Source organism: Cydia pomonella, chromosome 5, assembly GCF_033807575.1.
Source record: "Cydia pomonella isolate Wapato2018A chromosome 5, ilCydPomo1, whole genome shotgun sequence".
NCBI lineage: Eukaryota > Metazoa > Arthropoda > Insecta > Lepidoptera > Tortricidae > Cydia > Cydia pomonella.
In genome coordinates this window covers 5,683,932-5,711,214 of record NC_084707.1, presented here as the reverse complement: position 1 = coordinate 5,711,214, position 27,283 = coordinate 5,683,932, and the positions used below count along the sequence as shown (strand labels likewise).

General features: G+C 36.5%; 1 protein-coding gene and 4 non-coding genes across 6 annotated transcripts in view; 2 read left to right on the top strand and 3 right to left on the bottom strand.

Annotated features, from left to right (window-relative positions):
• The first annotated feature begins 1,552 nt into the window (after positions 1 to 1,552).
• Trnaq-cug (transfer RNA glutamine (anticodon CUG)) lies at positions 1,553 to 1,624 on the top strand. Its single transcript has one exon. It is a non-coding gene; the product is annotated as a tRNA-Gln (tRNA).
• A 3,552-nt stretch (positions 1,625 to 5,176) lies between these two features.
• On the bottom strand, positions 5,177 to 5,248 carry Trnaq-uug (transfer RNA glutamine (anticodon UUG)). The gene has a single exon. It is a non-coding gene; the product is annotated as a tRNA-Gln (tRNA).
• A 140-nt stretch (positions 5,249 to 5,388) lies between these two features.
• On the top strand, positions 5,389 to 5,460 carry Trnaq-uug (transfer RNA glutamine (anticodon UUG)). The gene has a single exon. It is a non-coding gene; the product is annotated as a tRNA-Gln (tRNA).
• A 622-nt stretch (positions 5,461 to 6,082) lies between these two features.
• Positions 6,083 to 6,154, bottom strand: Trnaq-uug (transfer RNA glutamine (anticodon UUG)). Its single transcript has one exon. It is a non-coding gene; the product is annotated as a tRNA-Gln (tRNA).
• Positions 6,155 to 21,092: 14,938 nt separating this feature from the next.
• Positions 21,093 to 27,283, bottom strand: part of LOC133517560 (zinc finger protein Gfi-1b) — an 80,508-nt gene continuing 74,317 nt past the window's right edge. For both annotated transcript variants that reach the window (XM_061850874.1, XM_061850872.1), the window contains exons 5-6: positions 25,492 to 25,731; positions 21,093 to 24,863 (exon numbers count right to left, since the gene is read on the bottom strand). In XM_061850874.1, the coding sequence (XP_061706858.1) occupies positions 24,775 to 24,863; positions 25,492 to 25,731 (329 nt within the window). In that variant the 3' untranslated portion in view covers positions 21,093 to 24,774. The remainder of the gene's footprint in view (positions 24,864 to 25,491; positions 25,732 to 27,283) is intronic.

Here is a 27,283-nt window from a genome sequence, read left to right as displayed (position 1 = left end):
CAAAAAAAGTCGATTCTGATGGCGCGTCGGTCTAACATGAACACCTGTTAAAATAAATATGGTAAAAAAACAAATTTCGAATATAATGAATAAGTAAATAAATCAATGTTATGGTAGAAAACAATATGAATTATTTGTAAAGAAACATTTATCCAGAAAAAATTGGATACAGCAAGATACTTAATAAAATTCTTCGTAAATTAAGTTCGATACTTGATAGTTGTTTTATTATAAGTATTAGAGGCTTTAAAATTTTCTGTTTTGGTATATAAACTAACTCTCATTTCCACAAAAAAGTCAGGTTTCACCGAGATTTTACCTATTGGGTCGCTGGATTCAGAGTCCAGATTGCTCACCATTACACCATGGAACGAATGATAGCTTTTTACAATAACACTAGTTTACAAAGTTTTTGTCCTTTGAATGAAACGTTTTTTTTCTTAACAATCGTGGTGCACTGAGTTTCAGAAAAATTATAAAAAAAATCTAACACGTCATGTTTCCAAGATATTTATTATTTTTGATAATTTTTTACAAAAAATAATGCTTACAAAAATATCAAACAAAAAATTAAAAGTGAATTATCTTAGCTTTTTTCTTGTATTTATTCGTGTCTGTATCTCTAATAACAGACCAGCAATAATCAGCTAACATGGCCTGGTCCCAGTATCCTTGATAATTTTGCTCAAAAAATTTCAAATCCTGATGAAAACGCCCTCCATGTTCATCGCTGACTTGTCCGAGGTTCGCAGGGAAGAAATCGAGGTGCGAGTGAAGGAAATGAATTTTTAGAGACATGCTGACACCCATTCATTGAAAATTATGTAATAAATCAGCAAATAACTGTAGGTAATTTTCATTTTTTTTGTTGCCTAAAAATTCTTGAATAACAAGTCGTAGTGATTTCCAAGCAGATCTCTCAATATCAGAAAGGCTGTTTTCAAATACCCCATCTTTTAAGATTTTGTTGATTTGCGGTCCGATAAAAACACCTTCTTTCAGTTTAGCCTGAGAAAGATTGGGAAAAATAGAGCATAAATGCTTAAAAGCTACACTAGTTTTATCTAGTTTGATTCCGTTATGGGATATCCTTTTTTAGATATTATAAATTCACCACAAACATAAAAAAACGATCAGAATGTACTTTACACAACCTTTTTGACATTTTTAAAACAAGTATTTATTTAACTGAACACTGCACAGCATCAAAATTTTAAAATAAAATCGAAACCAACTTATGAGTAGTTTGAAAATAAGATGTTATAAGAACTTGATTTATAGACGTGATAGAAATAAAACAAATATATGTTTGCGTTTAGTTATTACTACTAAATACATCGATATGGAATTCATTGAAAGGACATAACTTTTATTTTAATTTGTAAACTAGTGTAATTTATACCTTCGTATTATTTTATTTTATTAGTGTCAAAATATAATTGATGACCACTGAGCAAGAACAATGGTTAAAGTTTTTATTCAATTGTTCTTTAAGTAGCATATTATTATGCTTCTTCAGATGGTGTTTGAGTATTTTGATTGGCAATTAACTGGTTTCATGGTGTAATGGTGAGCACTCTGGACTCTGAATCCAGTGATCCGAGTTCAAATCTCGGTAGAACCTGACTTTTTGCAAAAAAAAATCGTTAATTAGGTTTCAGTACATACAGTGCAAAATATGTTATAAAGAAAGAAATAAGTGGGGATCTAGAAGAAATACATTTTCCTAAAAACGCCAATTACGTAAATACTTTTCGGACGTACACCAAAACTGTTAGACAATATGACTGTTTTAAATGGGTACAATATTTCAAATATGTTTTTATAATAATAGTATGTGTTTATGCATGTTTATTGATAATAGTAGTGTTTAGATAGTGACTTTGATCTCTCTGTACTAATTTTCTTTTCTGCACCAATTGTAAGTTTCTGGTTGGCCCAATGCCAATGGTTGACTGGTAGAGAATGTCTTAAGGCCTAATCTTAAGGCTCGCCATTTGTACTTTTTTTGTATTGTGCAATAAAGGTTAAATAAATAAATAAATATAAGGCTTAAAAGTAGGTATAATATTGTAATGTTACATTTCATTATTGACTTATTCTTAATCTAGAAATAAGACATGCATAATAATTTGAAGCAGCTGCAAAAATGAGTCACCTTTCTATTGCTCCGGCAATTCAGTAGGTAATTTGTTATCTAATTGCCCTATTTGCATCTATATCCTAAATAGTTCCAAAGAAAATCCCGTAGCCTCGCAATGCATTAACAAAGAATAGTAAGTTGTCAACATTAAATACTACTTGGCCTCTCGCTCGTCTAGTGTTTTTTTTTTACTGTAACATTAGAACGATGTATCGATAATCCCCCATCACTAGCCTCTCCGTAAACTCACAGAAACTCGGTAAACGGATTCGACATCTCAACTAAGCGACAGTTTTAAAGTATCCCCCTCCTAACTCGATTCCGAGACGTCTCAACTCTCACCGGCCATCTTTATGTAAATTCGACAAGGATAACTTTGCGTGCGCAAGAACCACCAACACATGGAATCCCAAAGAGGAATCTAGCGATGTAACTGTAAATATATATTTGTGTTCGCGCTCAAGAGATGTTTGATTATCTCGTGTCGTGAGGGTTTTTTTTAAATGTTCGACGGTTGTGTTCTAAGTTGATTTGTGAAAGATACTTTACAAGTTTTATTGGGAGAACATGCGTGAAAATGGAGTTCTGAAGTGTTCTGTTTATTATTGTCGTGAAAGCGGCATTTTCTTTCTTTTATATGTTGTACTTCTGTCAATAGGTATTTCCAACAAAGAAAATGGAAAGATAATATGTCAGATTATAGGCTACGTTTTGATCTTAGTAATAATTTTGCTTATTATTTAATCCACTACGTGTACATATTGAAACAAGTACCATAATACAGAAAATTTGAAAAAAAAAATGAAGTACCGAACTCGTAACCGTCGCAACTCTTCAATTTTATTTTAAGATTTGATGATAATCCTAATCAGATCAACCCCATACTAAGCCCAGCCTGTTTTCTAGGGATTACGAAAGGATCGAGGATAAATCTAATTTACCTAAAAAAAGAATAAATGCACTTAGCGGGTTTCGAATCCAGGACTTTCATCTTTATAGGCCAGATTACCAGCTAGACTGAGACGCTGAACTATTACACTCAATTAAGAGCAAAGAAAACGGGTTACATTTGGATAATTCTATACATAGTGGTTCATTTTCATTACATTTGACTATATTTTACTATGTGCATGTCAAAATGTATTCTCGGCAGCATATTATCGAGTCATGCACCCTTCAGGCGCTCAGACCAAGCACCCCGACGAAAGGCACGTCTCCGATACAAAGGCAGACGTTTCAGCTATTCGCCATTTACTTAACTACACGACTTATATAAGCACTATGTTAAAGAAATATCAACTCTATGACATAACATTAAGGTATACTTTAAGATAAAGATGACTCTAAGGAGCCAAGTGAACCTCTGCTAAGAGGAAACGGATGTTATTTTGAGTGGAATAAGAATTTCTATCCATAATCATATATCGCAATGTTCGGAATTGCGATCACGATGGCTCATTCAACTTTGAAACTTATCTAGCTAGACTTTCGGTTGGTTTTAGATCGGTGATTGTTTAAACCAGGTGCGATGGGAGTGCGGTGGTGACACGGTGCAATTTGAATAAATTTGATCGCGGCACCATTTCGGTCGGGACGGTATTGGAAAGTGATGCTGTGGCTTGATGAAATTTTGTCCGACGACTGCGTTGTTTATTCTTGGCCGCTCGATTTGGGATGCTACTACAAAAAGGAAGGAAATGCAATGCGAGAACAGTAAGCACACTTTTTACTACAATTGGGAATGTATGAATGAATGGGACGATGTCATAGCACCTTTTAGTTTCGAATTAACAGTAGCCGTACTACGTCTGCCTTAGCCGTGTCAAACTGACGTATTTGCTAACGTCTGCATAATTATCTTACTTTCTAACTATATAGGTACATCTCGCTCACTATTATGCGAGTACGAGGGAGATGAATAGAAAGTATGTTAAGCACACGCTAGCGAATATGTCAGTGTCAAACTGATGGTACCCGTACTTTTGCTATTTTCTACCTTACAATGGGAAGTTTAATTATTATTTGTCTTTGATTCTTGTTCCAGTGTCGCTTGAAAACTACTGATAAGATAAATGAGATGTAATAAGCAGCTAGGAGGGCGAAAACCAATCAGCAAGATTTTATGTCAATTAACAAAAAACAAAAGCATAAAAAAAGGAATAAGTAAATATCTATATAGACAATAACAAGAAATCTAATTCGTTTCAATGGCATGAATAGTACAGTACCCCTAGTGTAAATTTAGTCGATAGCGAAACGTGACGTACGGCGTTTGCGTTAAGTCTCATTTTGTATGGGTTTTTGAACAGCGCGCCAAGCGGGACGTTTTGGAAAGTCAAAAATCTCATACAAAATGACACTTAACGCAAACGCGTACGTCACGTTTCGCTGTCGAAAATATTTACACTAGGGGTACAGATGACATAAGCAAAAATTTTGAATACCTACGTATTTTTTTTACTGGATTGTTTTATAGTTCTATAATATTTTTAGAATATATGCACAACAATATCTTTGGCAGGTCTTGCTGATAATAACCGTGTACGCGACTACGTAAGGAATAACTGACGTACCATTTAACTTATGTTTGAGTTGTAATTACGTGCAGCTTTAGCAGTTTCGAAAGTATTGCTCCAATTTTAATGAAAGATTTGACTATAATGTATGTATGTGTGTGGCATTTACAATTTTATACATCACTTACACATATGGAAACTTAGATCATCATAATTACCTACATTACCTACAACAACCGGGATATACAGGTTAGGAATCTCCATGACTGACCATGTCTGGCCCTCTAGTAGGAGGCCTTCACGCACTGTTAAAATGTGTGTGTGTACATTAACAGCGTGGCATTAACAGTTTAATATATTACTTATACATGTGAAAACTAAGATCGTCATAATTACATAAATCGGGATATACAGGCTAATAGGAATCTCCATTACTGGCCATGACCTGCCCTCTTGTAGGACGCCTTCACGCAATAATTAAGTTTAAGCTAATTAACGGTAAATTTGATGAAAGTTAAGGTTCCACCGAGATTTGAACTCGGATCGCTGGATTCAAAGTCCAGAGTGCTAACCATTACACCATGGAACCTGTTCTTTAACTTACAAAATTAATAATAACTTACTTTCTTTATTACTACACGACGGAGTTTTAGTTGACGTATTTGTTCAAGTGTGAACACATTGATTTTAATTTGATTGCAGCGATTATTTTTGCTGCTCTCATCAAGAGGTTCCATGGTGTAATGGTGAGCACTCTGGACTTTGAATCCAGCGATCCGAGTTCAAATCTCGGTGGAACCTGATTTTGCTCCAATATTTTATAAGTACATCGTGAATAGAACAATATAAGTAGATATTGTTTTATACTTCTGTACCCCTAGTGTAACTTTGATCGACATCATAACGTGACGAACGCGTTTGCGTTAAGTCTCATTTTGTATAGGATTTTGAGGTTCTAAAACGTCCCGCTTGGCGCGCTCTTCCTAAATCCAATACAAAATCAGACTAAACGCAAACGCGTACGTCACGTTTCAAAATCGAATTTAGTTACACTAGGGGTACTGTAGTCGTTAACTTAACGTAGCAAGTCGAACGAGGGATTTCAACGTATAATTACAGTTAGAAAACAACTACGGTAAAATATAATTTTTCAATAAAGCATAAACTAACTTTAAGCAGTTTAAGTATCGTTCGCATCGTTATCAACAAAACTAGGTGATTATTATTTACTTTACATATTTTTATAAACTTTAAGTATTGCATTTGACAAATTGTACAAAAGACCGACTTTACTAGTGCCTAGAGAGATCATTACTTGAAACCATTATTTTTAATGAATAACAAGATGAAATGTTAGTTCCTGATAAACATCAATAGGTTAATTAGGTCACCTAATTATCAGAAATAAATAAACTAAAAGTTCAGGTTCCACCGAGATTTGAACTCGGATCGCTGGATTCAAAGTCCAGAGTGCTAACCATTACACCATGGAACCGCACATCAGTAGTGCTCAATATACGAGCTATATTGCGCCTCTCACCGTGACGTCACTTGCGAGGTCAAAGGCAGATGCGGTGAAAGTTCTTGCTAATAGTTGAATTGATAGTATAGAGAGCATGATGGTTAGTCACGACTATGCTACTAGCGGCAAAATCTTTACACTATCCGCCTATGTTTGCACTGCTTTTTTTTTTATTCAAGTACACTGAACTGAGTTTCCTTAGTCCTTCAATTTAACTCTTCAATTTTGATGGATAAATCTGATGAGTAATGTGCCGTCAAAAAATACTTAATTAACGAAATATTCTTTGCCTTGTAATAAATCGAATGTCACGCCACTCGTTTACGGTTATCAATTGTTATAACCATAGCGTAACATAAGGAGCTGTTGATAAAACGTAACCTAACGATATTTCTATTGATTAAATACATTTTTATGGCAAAATAAAATCTATGTTCATTTAACATTTTAAATTTTAGTAGATACCTACTATTACATTTCTAATAAAGCTAAGTTTATTTGTTTATTCTATAATCTTAGTCCAAGCCTTCCGCAATATGTGATTTTATGTATTTTGCCAACACACGTCAAATATACTAAAATGAAAATGTAAAAAAATACAACTTTATAAACAAAAATTAATAAATATAATAAATAAATATTATATGGAAGTTCTTACACAAATTGACTAAGTTCCACGGTAAGCCAAGAAGGCTTGTGTTGTGGGTACTCAGACAACGATATATATAATATACAAATACTTAAATCACACAAATAAATGCCCTTGCCGGGAATAAATAAATAATAATAACATAACAGTATTAATAAAAATATATAAATCCCTAAAAATAAAAAATAAAAACTAGTGGCTCTGTTTTCTGTAGACCTCGTGAACCTGTAGACGAGAACATACTGACATCCTGAAGGTCTCCTTCACTCCGCGTGGTCAAATAGTTTCTAATTCTTCTTCTTTGTCCATCCCATCCCTCTTCCCTGTTTACCTGGGATCAGAGCACTTCGTTCTGGCTTCTCAGTGTAAGTACGCCTACAAGACCCTGGAATCTAAGTAGGTTCTCTTGCAGGATCTCTTTAAGGTAAATGTCTGACAACCAGATTTGTATGTCGTGCGTGCTCAAATTATTATACATTTATCGTACCGCAAAGATTTAAAAAAAATAGAGGCATTATTCTTTTGCAATGATCACACGAAACTGTTGTGCAAATATCATTACAAAACTAATACGACAGTTTTAAGATAAGTAATAATGTGCCTGTCCATCCGAATTACCAGCAATCTCATGCATCAACAAAAATATTTCAATGCATATCTTGACCCTCGCAAAAATTACTCGGACTCCAAATTGAATAACAAAACATCAAAGGTCAATGCAGATTCGTGCCCCAGCAAGCTAGCGATTTTGGACTCTACGAGTTAGAGTTTTTGCCATTTGGACTAGAAAATGCTCCCGATTCGTAATTTTTCGTAAATGTCTCATGTTTGGGAGTATGCGATTTTGGACCGTATGTCCTAGGGTTTTTGTAGTTAAAGTGGTGATTCGTGAATCTCACGACGTTGGCCGCTCATCCATTATGCACCATACTGATTGCGTTCACGCACGTGCCTCTCGTGAATTATAAATTCGCGGCGATTCTGCGCACAGGGATGGATTGGAAGGACCTTATTTTTGTTTTAAGATTTAAGAAGTCAACCAACACAAAAAATATACGTTTCAAGTTTTTCTTTAAAATGTTGATCTAAAAGACAGATCAAAATTATTAATGGCATATAAAGAATAATGAGAGGGTTGGTTTATATTATTTACATAAAAATTGCCTTATATTCGTACAAAAAATAACAAAGATATCATCATGTCTTTAAAAGCTGTTCAAACAAAATCTTACAAGTAACATGAAAATGATTGATTATGATTATATATTCTTATGCGTACAAATGCTTAATTACAAGCATTTAGTCTTTATACACTTGCGTAAACATTTAAATCGAGGCCTTGTATTCAATATCCGAAAATTTTGGGAGCATTTTGTATCCGGTTTAATGGTTAGCACTCTGGACTTTGAATCCAGCGATCCGAGTTCAAATCTCGGTGAAACCTACTTTTTATGTTAGTTTTTAAAGAACTTCGTCGACATTGAGATCAAATGTCAGGATCAATAGATTCTAAGTCCATAGTGCTAACTATTACACCATGAAACCGTCAATTTTAATAGTCCTTGCTGCATCTACCTACCTACTGTGATGCTTAGTAAAATAGTAATGTATATAAATATTTAAAAATCAGAGATATCACAACACATCAGGTTATGGTATTGAATACACCAGTAATTATAGTTATTATATTCGATATATCTATGTCGACTCTGCCAAATTGCGGACGTTCTCCTGTTTATTACAAATTTGTCTCCACAATACGGCAATGAGAATTGTCATTTATATCCTGGTCCACCGTGATACAGTTTTTACTAGTACGGGGATCAGATGACGCTTACTCAATGTTTCATTGCATTTACCTTAAAACTTGTTTATAAATTGCTTACAATGGTAAGTTCACCTTGTATCATTTATTACTTGTAAGCAGTTGTGAGCTATCATGTAGCTAAATAAAGTTATTTATTTTATTTATTTATTTTATATGTCGCTGAATCGAATGCATTTTTTTTTATATACTTCGTCGGTGGCAAACAAGCATACGGCTCGCCTGATGGTAAGCAGTCTCCGTAGCCTATGTACGCCTGCAACTCCAGAGGAATTACATGCGCGTTGCCGACCCTAAACCCGCCCCCCCTTGTTGAGCTCTGGCAACCTTACTCACCGGCAGGAACACAACACTATGAGTAGGGTCTAGTGTTATTTGGCTGCTGTTTTCTGTAAGGTGGAGGTACTTCCCCAGTTGGGCTCTGCTCTAGATCTGGAATGACATCCACTGGCTGTGCCCTACCACACAAAGCGAGATGACATTCACAATGTCCATACCTCTCTTATGCCTTCTCAAGGTCTACGCTTAAGTCCACAAGTGTATGAAATACGAGTACTTACATCAATGTTCAACGAATCCTTACATGGTTGTTTTTGCTATCGCGTCAGAATTGTCTCCGTTTCAGCTTGCGGAAAAATGCTTTCGTATGGCTGTCCGGCTGTTCTCTTTTGCAGGTCTTAAATCTCAACTGATTCTCGTGGAATTACGAGTATTTCAGCAGGTTCGATAATTACATACTCATATCGATTAATTTTTTCTAATTTTTTTCTCTTTATGGCTTACATAGCCCTTGTTATTATTGTTATAATGGATGATGCCCAGAGTACTGCCCTGAGGCACGCCGGAGTGCGTGCTAACAGGCGTTTAGCGCGCGCGGGACAAATCCCACAGCCCGCCTTCGGTGATCAAGCACGACAGGTTTTATTTGCTTTGTCTTCTATGTAACATGTAAGTCTCTATATATTATGTGTAACTAACCTTTGGAAGGATGTAACTTTGTATTTTGTACTGAATTACAATTAGATATTTTTTTTAATATGACCGTGTTATTATTATATATTAAGTATTAGGTAGATAGGTGCCCAATTCGAAATGGGATGTCTTGAAAATTATCATATAACAACAGTGAGAGGCATGTATAATACACTCGCGCGAGCAATGAAACGGAATCACTTGCCATGTAAGGCTTCTTCGCTCAATAACTTTTTCCAATTTTGCAATGCAATCCTGAAGAAAAACAAATAAAAGCTGATAATATAAGCTATTGAAGACCACCAATGTTTCAGGTGTGACGCCTAAAATTTGGCTTCTTCGCTCAATAACTTTCAATTTTGCAATGCAATCCTGAAAAAAAAGAAATTACAGCTGATAGTGATGATATAAGCTTTTGAAAACCACCAAAGTTTTATCTGTTTCAGGAGTGTCGCCTGAAAAAAATCTCTGTTCTAAGAATACACAAAAAACGCTTGGAAAAAGTATAGTAATTTTTATTTTAAATATTAATTTTCTTCTAAAAATATTCTAGGTTTTTTTTTGGAAAACCAGTAATAAGCAATGCAGCGCGTTGTGAACTGGTATGCTGAAAATGAGGTAAAGCCTAACAAGATTCTATTTGACGACCGGTCTGGCCTAGTGGACCCTGCCTATGAAGCCGATGGTCCTGGGTTCAAATCCCGGTAAGGGCATCTATTTGTGTGATGAGCACAGGTATGATCCTGAGTCATGGATGTTTTCTAGGTATTTAAGTATTTGTATATTATATACAACAACAACGGTCAGCAACAACAATGGTCGACAACGGTCTGAGTACCCTTAACAAACGCCTCCTTGAGCATGCCGTGCTGATACCGTGGGACTTAGTCAATTTGTGTAAGAATGTCCCAATAATATTTACTTATTTATTTGGTCCTGAGATAGTGTCACTACAAGCCGCTTACGTATTTCTAAAACACTTATAAACTAATACAAGGTAATAAAAAGCTTCACCCTCTTGCGCAACTTATATCAATCATCAGCAATTATCAACCGTTGTTCAATCACTTTAGCTGGTTACAGATAACCATTAACTTAATGATCCATCGCTCATGGGTCTTCAAACACCACTCATGAGCAAACACGGGGGCGGTCTCATTACTTTCCAATCGGCTATACTTTGATAGTTAGCTTGATTTGATCAAATTAATCTGCTTTTGGTTGACATTTGAGACTCTGACACTCCATTGACAAATATACCTTAGAGTTGCAACTTTAATTTAGTCTAACGATCCAGCGAGGAAATGCTGCCAGCGTCTTCGGTACTATGCCGCAGGGGCCATTTTTAGATTTATTTTAGTTTTATTTTAGATTTAATTTAGTAATATTTTAGTTTTAATTTATATTGTGTTTTTATATTAAGAATGAAAGTTGAGTAAAATCGTTTTATGTAGATTCAGTTCTGCTTATAACATAAAATTTATATTTATTTTATTTTATTTTTATTTTATTGATAAAAATGTTTACATGACATTACAGTTGAACCAATGCGTCACGAAACTTAGACTAACAGCAATAATAATTATAAGTATTAACAATTATAAAACTAAACTTAAAATAAATAATTAAAAACTATCCCCCTGCGGCATGGTGCCGTAGATGCTGGCAGAATTTCCTCGTTGTATCGCAATACTTATTCTCTGTGCGAGGAAGCTGCCAGCTCTACGATCACCGGTAGCGTCTGCTATTTTTTTGGATAATTCCTTGATAGTTTTTAATTATTTATTTTAAGTTTAGTTTTATTTATTTTTAGATTTAGATTTTAAGTTTTATATGTATTATGTTGTGTTTTTAAATAAATTGTATTTATTTCAAAAATTATAAAACAATAATGGCACATTAACAAATTAAATTGGGACAGTTGAGCACCTAGAAACCTGTATGAAGGGCTCTAGTTTGCAACGCATCATGCACACTTAAATGGCAAAGTGAAGTGTTGAAATAAGGGTGTCAAGCTTAGCAACTTTTAAAATTATAAACTCAGATACGTTTGAACTTTCTGGAATTAAAACATTATTAAAAATACTTATATAATAATAAACCTTTTTCATTTCTAGACTGTAAATTCAAAGGTGATGAAAAATTTAAAAAGACTGAATCCTAACTTCATACATTTTGGTGTGGAGTCCTTATGACCAGTGGGATACGAGCGCTTACGCCTAAAAGAGTTTAGGTAATCCTTTTTATATGGACATTACTTGAGAGTCTGGAGACCATAGCTATACTATCTGTCAACCAAACTGACGACCGAGGTCATATCACTATCTCTCTCACTCTTGTCATGACCACGTAAACATGAATAAGAAGTTTTACGACGCCGGTCGTCAGTTTGGTTGGAGCTTTTTTTATTGACGAATTAAAATTGCGATACAGAAAGGAAAATATATGCTGCCAGGCAAGGTTTACATTTATTTTTCAATAGTTCTATTCATATTACAGCTCATACTTACCTTAATTTACCCTAAAAAAATCTGGTGATGATAATATTTAAATAAACAAATACCAGTATTTCCTCCTAAGCTACAGTCACCTTGATACAATTCACCAGCTTCCCAGTAAGTCGTCTCCATTTCGCCACCTAACCAAATATACATACATAATTGTAGTAACCCAAGACGCTCCGAGGATCGCAAATCATATTCCTCGCCTTCGCGTTAATGGCCAAACGAAGTTACTATCGTCGTTCGTATTTGCATAATTCCCGGCTGACGGCTCTTACGAAACGAAATTCGACCTTAACGAGATGAGACTCCCTGTAATGAAAGCGTCTAGGCTTTGAGTTGTTGGTGAAGACGTTGAATTAAAAGGATCTTCTCTGTCGCTCAAATATGTAGATGCCAACTACGAAAACTGTGTTTTGATACTAAAACTGTGGAGTCTCTATGCTGTCACAAATTCAGAAAGGAAGAACTATCCCCTCTCTGTCTCTCTCCTAAACTCCTCTTATAAACGCGAAGAAAGAGATTGTAGACGGTTTTACCTGATAGATAGAGTTTCCCACATTGACCTTAGACCCTGAGAGACGTGTGTGACTTTTTTGTTATCAATCATACATAATATTAACTACCACAACTATATCTTTGTACAGTCAGCATCAAACAACTGATCACCCAACCAACCAACCAACCAATCAACCATCCAACCAACTAACCAACCAATCAATCAACCAACCAACCGTATGAAACAACGCGTAAAAAGTGTCTGCCACCCGTTTGCAATTAGGAATCCCACACTTCCCGTTCAAAAGTATCGGTCACAGCTTAGTTAATCAACATAAGTATGGAGACATATCTCTTTTTGTTAAGCTGAACAAAAAGAGAGAACCTGATTCGCTACTTTTGATGCTGACTCATCATCTTCCTCACTTTATTCCGGCTTTTTGCCACGGCTCATTAGAGGCTGGGATCCGCTTGGCAACTAATCCCAAGAATTGGCGTAGGCGCTACTTTTTACCCAAGAGACTGCAATCTGACCATCCAAACCAGATGGTAACTACGAGTAGACCTTATTGGGATTAGTCCAGTTTCCTCACGATGTTTTCCTTCACCGAAAAGCGACTGGTAAATATTAAATGATATATCGTGCATAAGTTCCGACAAACTCATTGGTACGAGCCGGGGTTTGAACCCGCCTCCGGATTGAAAGTCGCACGCTTTTACCGCTAGGCCACCAACGCTTGTTACCTACTTTTGATGATGAATTGATGACTGTGTGTTGGGTGTAGGGAATGCAATAACCGGGCGTTTTTCATTACCGGTAATTTACCGACGCGAGGTCCCACTAACCGGTTAACCGGTAAATTACCGGTTATACGTTTATGAAATAAATAACATTGATTTTGCATTATTTTCGTCAGTAACCTTTAAAAGTAATCAACAGCACGTTATAGAAACATCGACAAAACAGAATAATGAAAATAAACATTAAACAAGATATATTTACTAATCATATTAAATAAAAAATCAAACATGTATCATTTCAAAGCGAAATGAACTTGTACAGTAAATAAGCAACATCAAACTTTTTTAATTCTTTAAAAATCGCAGTAATCAAAGGGTAACAAAAATTATAACTAAAGAGCGACAGTCGTCATTTAAATGTCATACACGTTTGCATTTACACATCTATCAATATAATATTGTTATTAAAGGAACTAAAACCGTAATCAACATTCATTAAAATCTAGTAAAGTAGGAAAAAAAAGATTTAACAGCAAGATTAGTTTCATATCATTTTAACACTAATTACTTTAAAATTGCACTTTAAGTCAAATGCAAAAATGCGAAAATGTCAAATTGATAGATTAAGCGCATGAAATTGTACACCTTTTGTTAACTATTAAAAATGACAAGTACTGGTTTCTTTTAGCACGTCTTGTTATCTTTAATTATAATATTTTTTTTTTTATAAAACAGACTCACGTAATTAGTAATGTTTTTTTTTCTGATGGACGTTTAGGTAAACGCGCGAAAAGCAGTGATTTTGTCGATCTTATTTGTAAATTTCGTTAAATTTGGACTGCTAAAAATGGTAATTTTGTATTACACATATCCTGTACTTCAACTTTAATAAACTACATTTTTGTTACTATAAATTTGAAGTAGTGTAAATGAAAGTTAGAAGAAATCAATTTTCTACAGAAATTACTTCAAAACAAGTGACAATTTCTCTGAAAATGGACTTAATTTCAACGTAATTTTGATACTTAAACAATCTACAACATTTGCTGAAACTGTTCTTATACATCATTTTGTATAATTTACTACCATAATTTATATGAATTTTTAAAAACTATCCCTTCTCGTCACCTATTACCGGGGACGCACGCTTGCGACCTCATTATTAAAAGGCAAGATGAAAAAACGTGCTAATAGAAACCAATACTTGTTATTTAGATATTACGTAACAAAAGGTGTACAATTCCAACGACTAAATCTATCAATTTAAAATTTTTGCTCTAAAATCGTTACCGGGCTCTTAAGATAGGAGTTGGAATCAGGAACATGTCATCATCAGATCATTCTGTTAATTATATATAAAATAATTGCGTTTGTTAAATATCTAGGCGATTAATTGGAACGTTGCTTAGACATTCGTGAACGATATCTTGAACACAAGTAACCAGCGGTAGAAAATGTTCATCCGCATTCTACACTTGTCGGACACTACAGACTAAAACAAAGGACACTGAACATAGTAAGGCGGGTCGGGTAGGGGTGGCGAGAAGGGAAAGGGCGAGGGATTAGCGACCACTCATTTGTCACAAAACATTGCTTCCTAAATAGTTCCTACTCCGACGAGATCATAAGATGCAGAAAAGTAAGTATTTTAAGTGTCTCTTCGTAATCGTAAACCGTAGTAATTGTTTTTTTTTGTAAGTACGAAGACATAGATGGGCTAATTCAACAGGTTTTTACATTTTTATTTGCCTGTACAACGTTCGGTAAATTCCCGGTTACGACTGGAAATTACCGGTATTTTACCGACTGTAATATTGGTCAAATTACCGGGTAACCGGTTAACCGGTTAACCGGTTAGCATTCCCTAGTTGGGTGCTTATGATTCTGACTGACGTTGAAATTCCGTTCCGCTCGGTCAATTTCAGAATTTGAATGGTCTATGTACGTCTGTACGATGTGTTTTTGTAAATGTGGCTTCACCCTTCGTTTCTATACCCGAAAAATATAGCTCTTCCTTCTTGGGTAGTAAAGGCGTATAGTAGACCGAGGCGTATCGAATCACACGGCGAATCGGTTCAGATTACAAAATCTATTGATATTTAAAATATTTCTTATGCGCATCGATACGATACGATACGATACGATAATTTATTGATAAAATATATTTTACATGTCATGTCTTAATACTAGGTACTTAATCTATTATTACATCATTCGTTATGTGGCTAACTAACCAGTTACTATTTATTCTAAGCTGCTTAGTTTGGCACTCGAAAATAGGCATCCAACGAGTAGTAGGCCTCAGCTACTAGTTTATTTTTAAGTTTATTTTTAAACGAGCAGTAGCTAGTGGCATATCTTATTTCGTGTGGCAATGCGTTGTATATCTTGGGTCCCATCGTGTGTAGACACTTTTTCGATTTGGCAAGCCGTGTTCGAGGAGGTCGCAGCTCGTCGCACCTCCTGCTATTCGCCCCTCGTGCGTCACCCCTGGTAGGAAAGTGCAATAGATTACGTCGCACGTACTTTGCTACTTCGAGAATGTATACACACGGTAAGGTGAGTATTTTAGCGGTTTTAAATAGCTCTTGAGCTGGATGGTCCCATGGGACCCCTGATATGCAACGGATCGCACGTTTTTGCATAAGGAATGGTCTCATTCGGTCAGCGGCATCCCCCCACAGGTCAACACCATATGAAAGTAGAGAATGAACGTAGCCAAAGTAGGCTTTCCTGACATTGGCCGGGTCCAAACTAGGTCGCAGTCTACTTAGCGCGAAGCAGGCAGATGCCAGGCGGTCACATAACCAGTCAATGTGTGGGCTCCACGATAGTTTGCTATCTATAACAAAACCAAGATATTTCACTTGATCGACCTGTGGGACAAGCTGGCCGTTGCACGTGATAAGCAGTGGCTGGTCTTTTTTACCACGCAAAGAGAAATGAACTATATTCGTTTTGTCTACATTAAGTATCATACCATTGACTGAAAACCAAGATGCCACTTGGTTCATTACTTTAGTTATTTTTGTTCCAAGTAGGTCCTGGCTGTCAGCCGCAACGATCACACAACCGTCATCTGCAAACATCACGATCTCGGCATCGTCCGTGGCGGTTGTGAAATCGTTCATTAGTATTGAGAACAAATTATTTCCAATTACGGAACCCTGTGGCACCGCAATATCTCCCAACTCGAGAAGGTCGGACTTTGCACCGCGGACAGACGTCAGCTGTTTACATTCCTTTAAAAATGAAGCGATTACATTTAAGAAGCTGTCAGTGACGCCATAGTGTTCTAGTTTGGCTAGAATGAGAGGATGACTGACCAGCTCGAAGGCGCGCGACAAATCGCAGAATATGGCTGCGACCTGCCGCCCGCCGTCGAGATGGCTGGTCACTCTGGTTACCACGTCCCGCGCGGCGTCAATCGTCGACCTTCCACGTTGATATGCATATTGTTGCTTATTCAGTATGCTATTTAAGCTGAAATATGACATCAGTTTGCCGCTCAATAGGTGTTCAAAGATCTTGGAAAAAAGTGGAATTAAAGATATGGGTCTGAAGTTCTTAAATGAATTCATGTCGCCCTTACCTTTATAAATAGGTTGTACTTTGATATTTTTTTAACTATTAGGATAGGTACCATTTTTTATGCATCTATTAATTAAGTCACTTAAAATGTCAAATAAAAAAGTAGGCAATATATCGAGTAAGCGAGAAGACATGTCATTTATATCTCTCGAATCCTTACGCTTAATACGCTGGACGGTTTTTTTTACACATTCTGCTGAAAAGGGTTCGAATTTCATTAATTTAGCGTGTTTTTTTATATACTTACTAAGAAATTGCAGTGCAGCCGTGATGTCAGCGTGTGCGCAGGTGTACTTGTTTGCGTCGACGTAAAACCGGTTCAGTGCGGCGGCAGTAGCTGCAGCGCGGTGCTCGTTCGATCCATTAGGCGATTCCCTTATCAGCACATCGAGTGCATCTTGTTTTTTGATGCCACCACTCGTTTCGGACGCTATGATACGCCAGGAGGTTTTGCAAATATTGTCACTTATGGATATTAAGTTATTAATGTACCCTTTGCGAGCGGCGTTAAGTTCCCTGGAATACGAATTCTCGAGTGCCAAAACTATATCGCCAGATTGAACGTCGCTAGACATATTATTAGATAACAGGGTTTTTTTGCACTACGTAATCGGTTGCGCAATTCGATTACTGGTTCGTTAACCCATGATTTAGTAAAATTTTTTAGTGGATACTTTTTTAAAGGAAAATTGATATCATATGTTCTTATTATAATATTCATCACATTATCAAATAATTTATCGGGACAAGTCTGCTTATTCATTAAAAAAGCCCAGTCGTAATTATGTAAACAATAGTTAAAGTTATAAATATTCATTTCTGTAAATAATCTTTTCCATATTATGTTATTAAGTTGTAAAATTCTAGTTATTGCTATGACAATTAACACACATTTATGGTCAGATATATACATATCGTACGGTTCTACGCGCATAATTTCATTTTTTGGTATATTGGTGTAAGCGTGATCGATGCATGTACTTGTTGTTTGACAGATTCTAGTAGGAAATGAAATTAACGACTTCATGCCAGCTGATTTGAATATATCTAATAAAACTGTTTTTTCACTACTCCTTTTTAATAAGTCGACATTAAAATCGCCAACAATTATTACCTTGTATTGCTTAAAATTATTTTGCTCACCAGATTGAGTAGGGGGTCTGTATATACATATAACGATCACACCTATATCAACATATTCGGCCGCACACGCCTCCAGGTTCATCTCAGTGCTAAGGTCCGCTACTTCTTTGCGCTCCAGGGTGAGCAACGAGGACTCGGAGTAGATGCAGACGCCGCCTCCGTTGCGCGAGATCCTGCAGTTGCTGGCGCTGAGTTTGTAATTCATGATATTCACTGATTTCAGTTGGTCTTGCCGTAGCCAGTGTTCCGATAAACACAGGGCGTCAATTTTCTTATTAATTTGTAGTTCACACTCCAGTTTGTAGGTTTTATTTTTTAACCTGTTGATGTTCTGATGGACAACCGTAAAGTTTTGGGTTTGTGTCACCGACTTTGTCATTTGGGGCACCGTTAGATGATGGTCTGTGGAGCTTACTGGTAGTTGCATAGGCGTTGAACCTGTATGAGCTGGTAATTGATGCGAGCTAGGAGGTGGCCTGCCCGCGTACTTTTCTGTACAGAAAAGGCCGCCACGGTGAAATGCTGATATTGACAGGCCATGCTGATGGGGTCAGGAACTTATTATAGGCAGACGCTGGGATACCTATTTTGAAAGAATTGTAGTTGTCATGTTTCGAAGGTATGAGCTCAACCAGTACGTTCGGGTGGTTCATAGACTCCAAGTACTTTTTTATGTCGTCAGGTGTTGTTGTCTTTTTAAAGTAGCATCCGTGAAGGTATTTGTACTGCTCGACCCCCTCCAGGGTCGTGTTCGTTGCTGAACCGACTATGGGTTTGTTTTTCTTTCTTCGAAGTGGGTCCGCTATATGGGTTGTTTCATTTCTACCGTTGTCACATGTTTCACTGTGAATTTGTGACGTTTTGTCACATTCATTTGTAATAAAATTCACGTCCTTTGGTGTAGATGGTTTAGATTGAGTTCCGTTGCTAATGGGGGGCTGGCTCGGTGTAGTCACTTTTGGAGCGGAGTGACGGTTATTTTGAGGTTTTGACGAGGTGATTGCTATTTTGATTTTGGCCTGCTCTGCTGCAGCGCGCTTAGGCTTCACATTTTCAACAGTGCAGGGTGGCAATGTTGCTGGGGATTCTATTAAACGGCCGGTTAGCGCAGCGGCGTAACCGCCATCTTGTTTCTTTGTTTCCCTGTGTTGGCTCGTTGCATTATCCTTGTCAGCGATAACGGTTTTAAGGTATGATATTTCACTAAATAATTCACCTATTTTACTCATTAGCGAGTCAATTTTTAGTTCTAATGGTTTTATCGCACTTTTCACCGCGTTTGAGATCGCAATATCTGTTTTTGAGGTCATTTTTGCACGGTAAACGTTAATTAATGCGCGAGGGCACTAAGTTTCACACATTGCCGGCCGAGTGCGCGAGCGAGACTGATCCGAGAGACATCGCAGACTAAAAGGAGACGCGTATGGTGCAGTTTTACTGTGCTCATAGCCTCATATAATGCAATATTTGAAACATCAACGGATTTTTCATCGTGATCTGATTCGCCGTATGGCCCGATTCGCCTCGCTCTAACCTACGATCAATGCAAAATGCAAATCATATGTTTGTGATACAATCATTAAATTTGTGTCAGGCGCTTGAAAATAGATTTTTACATAAAGCGTGAATCTATTTTTAGTTAACTTTAGATATACCCGTAACTTTGACTATATAAGTATATACGAGATAGAATCGGTAGCGGTACATACAGGGTTTTTGAAATTATTTATTCGGTGGATATGTTGGCGTTGCAACCCTAAATAGGTCCATGGGATACCAGCGCGCACAAGTTTTTTGCAGGAATGGCGAAGCATCTGTTTGCCGTAACTGGTGACTGAAGAGTTGGCGGATACCTCGCACAACGTATCAGCATTGCGATACAACAAGGAAATGCCGTCAGCAATGTCAGCATCCTTGGTACCATCAACCATGCCTCAAGGGCCTATTTTAGATTTAAGCTAGTTATAGTAATCCTCTGTATATATCCATTATGTATATTGTTATTTTAAATAAAATGTAGGTATATTCCCGATATGTACTATGTGATTTCGAAAGGTAAAACAGATTATTTAAATAATTGCAGACGAGTTGTTTGCTACTCACGAGCACGACAGATTGTAGTCAAGCTTTGACGGGGGTGTCTTACGTATAACGGCTTTTAAAATGTTACTGGGTTGCTACGAGTATCCGTAAGTCCTCAATTTATTTCGCATGCACCAATCGCCGTGAGCGATTTTCAAGGTCGTTACTAAATGAGATTAAATCCATAACAATAAAACCGTAAGTTTTTAAATATTAATGGCGTCCGTATGCTATACTCAGTCTCAGGGTCGGTCGGCATCGCGCATGAACCGAACACTTATAGAGTTGCAGGCGTCCATAGGCTACGGAGACTGCTTACCATCAGGCGGGCCGTATGCTTGTTTGCCAACAACGTAGTATTAAAAAAATGGATATACGGATGATTCAGTAGATGTGAGCAGGATCAAGCCTGCGTATTCAGTAATGTATATAAGCAACTGTTTCGTACCAGTATTTGCGAGATTAACGTTAATTTAATTTTTACTGTTCAAAATGTTTTGATTTATTTTAAGTACGACATTTATGGTTACCCTCTTTGTTTCATCCATAACAAATGACAAATTGAATGTTATCAAAGTCTGGTTACTTTTAAAAAATCGTATCTCACTCAAGTGTGACATTTTATTTTCTTCACAATCAAACTGCTGTCATAACGGTTAAAGAAGTTTTATCTTTGTAAATAAGTGTTGTAGGGTGTTCATGATTGTAGATAAACAATCAAATTTGTCATTAAAAAAAGTTAGATAACAGAAAAAATCATGATTGCTTTACTTAAATATGACGGCGAACGATTCATCAACATTTACTGATTGTGTAGGCTTGGTTCTGCTCACGTCTCATGAATCACCCTGTATGTATTGTACTTAAAACCTGTGATAAAGTGAGGGTGGTAAAAAGAAAACAACTTCATAAACATCATTTTTTATTGAAGTGACTCATCTTTAACATACTTTATTCATTATATTACGACATAGGATTGCACGTTTGTCTTTGGATCCGTTTATACGTACTTAACTATATGTTACAATATATACAATTAATATTAACATTAAGGAATTATGTGAAAACTTCGACAATTACATTAAAATACAATAATACAAACATTTTAATTTTATAACATATTAAATTCCAGTTTAGACGTACTTGGTGAGTTCACATAAAAATTTGTGTTTATTTGTATATAAATAAACATTAAAATGTCACTTACAACATATTTATTTTGCATTTACGAGTTGGCATATAGTATTTAAACTATCACCTCGCTGTTATCAAGGAGATTTGATTGTAATAGAGACGTAAAGCCTAACAAAAAAACGTGCCCCTGAATTCGACATTCAAAGCAGATGGCGCTGTACAGTGCCATGTTTCATGGTCACCGAAATGTCAAACGTCAACTTTTGATAATCAGAGTCACCGCAAAATGTATGGAGCTACAGCTGTACACAGCACCATCTGGTTTACCTGTCAAATTCGAAGCACGAAATTGTCTTAGATTTTACACATCTTACTCAATCAATGTATCTTTGCTGTTATAAACATAATAAAGTTAATAAATACATGATATGTGACGACTGCAGGAAAAACGACCCACTTTGTCGCTTGCCATAAGGACGAGATTTGTTTGTATCTTTATACGAATAACCTGTCAAGGCGTCCTTATGGCAAGCGTCAAAGTAGAACGTTTTTCCGGCCGTGGTCACATATTGTTTCATTTTATTGCTTATTTACATTTTTTTCTATTTTGTCTTTGGCATTAAGGATTTCACTGTAAAGTAAATATTTAATCAGTAAGTAAATATTTAGACAAGACTTGAAGCCTGAAAAGCACTATTCACAGCATTTCAATATATTTCCAAACATTCTCTGACGGTAAAGCTTCTGTGTAAAGTTTGTACGCTGCAATTATAGCCACTAGAACATATTTTGTGGCATGATCAGAGAAAAGGGACTATAGCGTGACGTGATATAGAAGTGTCGTTAAATACCTAATAAAGGCTCCAACTTTTAGTGCGGATGACGTAAAAATTACGTCATTTTCACACAGGATGTTGTGGTAAATAAAATAAGTTTGGCGAAACTTGTTACCTTAAGGTACGATTAATTATTAATTTTGTGTTTTAGTTCAGGGTATGTACTGTCTTTATAGCCATAATAAAAGGACATGTCTGATGTCAGTCAGTCAGATAATTTAAAAATATATTTATTGTTAATCTGAACGACAATGTCAGTCAAAGACTGGTCATCGTGGTAGGTACTGGTCATTTCAAAAATATTTTAGGGACACTAACACCGATTAACTAAATTCTATGGAAACCCAAGAAGGCTTGTGGGTACCTATTAAGACAAAAATATATATAATATACAAATACTTCAATACATAGAAAACATCCATGACTCAGGAACAAATATCTGTGCTCATCAAGTCATCACGCAAATAAATGCCCTTGCCGGGATTCGAACCCAGGACCATCGGCTTCATAGGCAGGGTCACTAATAGCGCTTAATAAAAGTAGAGGAGGTTGTGAGGATTGACGTCATTAACACTAAAAGTACAAGCCCTGACAACGACGTATAGGTAAAAAACTTAAGTAAGTCACCTGTTGTATGTAGGTAGTTGTGACGTGTTCGAATAGACATTTCTGTCTCAGGTTTAGACATTATTTTATTTAACTATTATTTGGTGCACTTACATCATTTGGTGAGAAAAAAACGTTAATATGGTTTTTATCTTTACAATGAATAATTGATGGAATTCTATTAATCTAGTGCTTTAAAATGTAACTAAAGCTATAAAAATAGACAACATTTTGTACATTCAATATACTTAGCATATTAATGTGAAATATTTACAACGCTGCAACAAATAACCTTCATTTATAACTAAACGATACTATATCAAATATAGTGATATGTGAGTATTTGTTGTTTAAATAAAATTAAATAAATTTGATCTCTGAGGAATAATTTTAAAGTAAGGAACTGTAAGCTGGATAGCAAATTAAATTGTTCTGCGGTGATATTGTCGCATTATTTAAAATAATATGGATTTTGGAAAGGTTTCAATATGAAAAATAATTAAAATTGTATGTTGTTGCTGAATGCTTTGAAAACTATCGGCCCGATTTGAATATTAATATACGTCAAATATTAGATTTGACGTACCTATCCACAGAATAAATAATAGTGCTACCGTACAGAAATGACTCTTCCTACAAAACCGAAGTGTGACAGCGGTTCAGGGTCGAATTATGATGTCCCTTTCTAATGTATGGCACTATACCTTGCGGTTATTTAGGGTTGTCAAAATTCAAGTCATTATCTTATCTGTGGTCGTGAACGTATAGGGACGTCAAGTTGTGCCAACCCTAATAATTGCTCGGAGCAGCGCTGAGCCGAGCGGAGCCGACAAAAGCCGAAAGGAGGAGTGTCGTCCCACTGACCTATCTAAAAGTTCGAATCGGGCCGTTTTTACATATTACTTGTATAACTTTTTTTCAAGTTTTCTGTGAATTATTTTTATCTGATCATTCTTAGCATAACAATAACTTGGTGAACATGAGTAAAGAACTCAACTGGAATGACTTATTCGGAATTTATATAAAACTAAGTCAAAAATCAAAGACAACATTCTCAAGATATAATATTTGGAATGGCATTTATCAGTCTACTTACACATTTTATTCGCATTTAACAATATTAATTAAAAGGAGATCAAAAACTCACATGCACGAAGCCTTCACAATATATGTTTTATCCTAAAATCAGCTAAATATTAAACAGCAGTTTTTAACAATATTTTGTGGGCCCAGACCTCGGACCATTTAATTTGTCACTTACGAAGTTTGGTTTCACTTTTTTTTATACATCATAATCTAGTTCAATCTAAATAAAATTATAAATTAGCACGGTTTAATTATGAGAACTTTACTTTTGTACATCAACTTGTCACAACTAAGTTAAATGTCTTAAAACAATAATCTTTGGAAAACCGTAGCGTGTAGTTACTCGTATCAGGTTATTGAACAATAAATAATTACCTAATTGTATTTTGGTAATCTTTGGATTTTTTTTACATAATGTTCCTATATGGTAAGGGTAAAATATTTTGATATAATGAAAAAAATAGCTTAAGTAAAATGTTGTAAGGTCACAGGGTTGAAATTGCCTTAGTATCATTTTTCGAACGTGGATCCAAAAAATACATTTCAATAGTCTCTAAAAATCACGTTGTTCCATTGCAGACTCTATCGTGATCGCCACAGAGTCGCTATTACCTCAGCGCCAGTTAGTACGAGAGACTCCAATAGTCTAGAGGCACTGTTCTGTTTCATACTCTGTGCACTTCGTCACAGAGTCGCGATTGCCTCAGCGCCAGTTGGTACACAAGATATTCAGCTAGTTTAGAATCACTGTTGTTCTATTACAAACTCTGCGCACATTGCCACAGGGTCGATATCGCCTCACTACTAGTAGGTAAACGCGGAACTCTTATGGTTTAGAATCACTGTTGTTCTATTTTAAACTCTGTGCAGATGGCTACAGGGTCGCGATTGCCTCAGCGCCAGCTGGGCGGCGCGAAGGCGGTCGCCGTTCAGGAGGCGAGCGGCTGGAGCGGCGCGGGCGCGTGCGGCGGTCTGAAGTCGGGGTGCTGCCGCATCTCGGGGTGCGGCGGGTGGAGGTCTGGCGAAAAAAAAGTTTCTCTGTGATTTATAATTCTTACCGAGCTACCTACATGGCCGATTACAATGGATGATTCTGGAGGCCAGATGAGTTCTTACTTTTACCAAATTAAAAATTATACGTATGTCGTTCCTCTCCAAGCGGGGCGTAGGTTGGACATAGATATTTTCTCCTACTGTCCGATGTCACCTAATTATATTATTAAGTACTTTGCCCTCTGGCTATTGGGGCATATAATTAGTATGACAAAATTGTGGGTTTCTGTGTTCACGTGTCCCAATAGTCCACGTGGTGTCCACGCAAGTCCACCTTGCGTTGGAACACCCGCCCGCATAGCTCACACGCGAATGATATTTTTCCACGGCTATACACAAAGTCTTAAACGCTTACCTATTTTATGTTCCGGCAGCATCTCTACTTGCATACCATGCACATCAGTATACGTCATGTGTCTAAACACCCCATGTTGCGTCTCCCTGTGTCTATGCAAGTCGGCTTTCCGTTGGAACGCCCGTCAGCAAAGTTCAGACGCGAAAGACTTCAAGCCCTTGCGTTGAATATGGAATAATGTCATCATCGCGCTATTGACATTTTACGACTATGTCTATAAAGTCACAATATCGCTTACCTATTCTATGTTCCGGCATCATCTCCGCGTGCATACCATGCACATCAGTATGCGGTACATGTCTAAGGTCCGCATGTTGCGTCTCTCTGTGTCTACGCAAGTCCACTTTGCGTTGGAACGCCCGTCCGCAAAGTTCGCACGCAAAGGGCTTGAAGCCGGTGTGCTTTCGTGAGTGCGTGATGAGGTTGGAGCTCTGGCTGAACGCTTTGCCGCATACTTGGCATTTGTGGGGTTTCTCGCCTGTTGACAATGAAAATAAATACTCTTTAAATGTTTCTGACAGATTCTTTTCGGAAATGGGTAGCTCTTAGGGGCATGACACATTGTGTCCGATTCGTACGTCACTCCGAAGTTTGAGCGGGACAACGCTATGCGCGTATTATAGCGACATCCCGCTCGCACGACGCATTGTACCGTGCCCCTTACTCTGCTTACTATACTCTTTATTTTTAATAAGTACTTTTGCACCTTACTCCTTTGTAATAAGGCGAAAAATATATACATAATTTTGATGGCGACTGTACTTATAACATACACATAATTATTTTTATTTATTTATTTTTATTTAAATATAAATTTTCCTGTAGAGGAAACATAACTAATGAACTAAAATTATTAAAAGGTAATTTGTATTGACGGTGAAACCTAATTATTAATGGCTTTGGATCGCAAATTTATTCCTGGACCCGCTTTAACAAAAAAAAAGGTACCATCAGTGTAAAATTGAAACCAATTTGGTAGTACTTATAAAGGTTTGATTTCTACCATTCGTTAAAAACGCCCTATTTGTATTTAAAAGTCGAAGAGCTATTATACTTTATAATCTACTGACTTTTGAACTGACTACCTATGTAGTCAGATAAAAGAATACATAGGAACATAAATAAAAAACTGCAGTTACTCTTTTTTAACTCCGAAAACTTAACCAGACAACAATAAGCCTTCATCTTACATGGCAGCACGTTCGCAAAAATAACCCGCCGCTCCATTAAAACCTAATCCGACCCGATTCCGCAAATAATCCGTGCTATCGATCGTACGTGGACTTGCGGGCCCGCAATACCCGCATACCCGGGTACCCGGTCACCGTGTGCGCGTATACACGTCCGCGTAATCTCTGCCCAGTCCAGCATTTCTGATTCGACCCTGGACTTATAAAATTTATAGCTGATCTGACGTTTTCTAGAAAGATCTCGAGCAAGGATCTTATTGGGTTGAGTTAAGAGCTGATTTTGTTTGGCGCCTGTTGGTGTGAACGCATTAAAAGTTTATGTGTATCGTGATTCAAGTGTGGATAGGAATTTAATATTGCGTCGCGCGGAGCGTCTTTTGTTTAATTGTTTACGAATGCTATTAATTTTATTGTTTGCCGTACTGTGTTGCCAATATACGGAATATGGTTTCTAAGAGGGTGAAAAATTATACAGTGGTTATTGATAACATTTTGCACAAATAAATGGACATGTAATATTTTTTTATCATCTAATGTTTTTATTTATTAAGAACCTTATACAATATAGATAATTGCCGTTGTATATAACAGTTTATGTGTATCCTATAAGCATATATGAAATTGGTATAAATAATTACGTAGTCACATCCATCATACATTCATTAAACTCTTTATTAATAATAAGTACGAACATCATTTCATAAAAATAACCTAAGTGTATGTAAATATTTAATAAAATTGTGTACTTTATGAATCGTCTTACATCTAAAACAAACAATAAATCTAATCTTTGCTTCCAACATTTTTGTTCAAAAGAACAAATGAACTCAGGTAGCCACG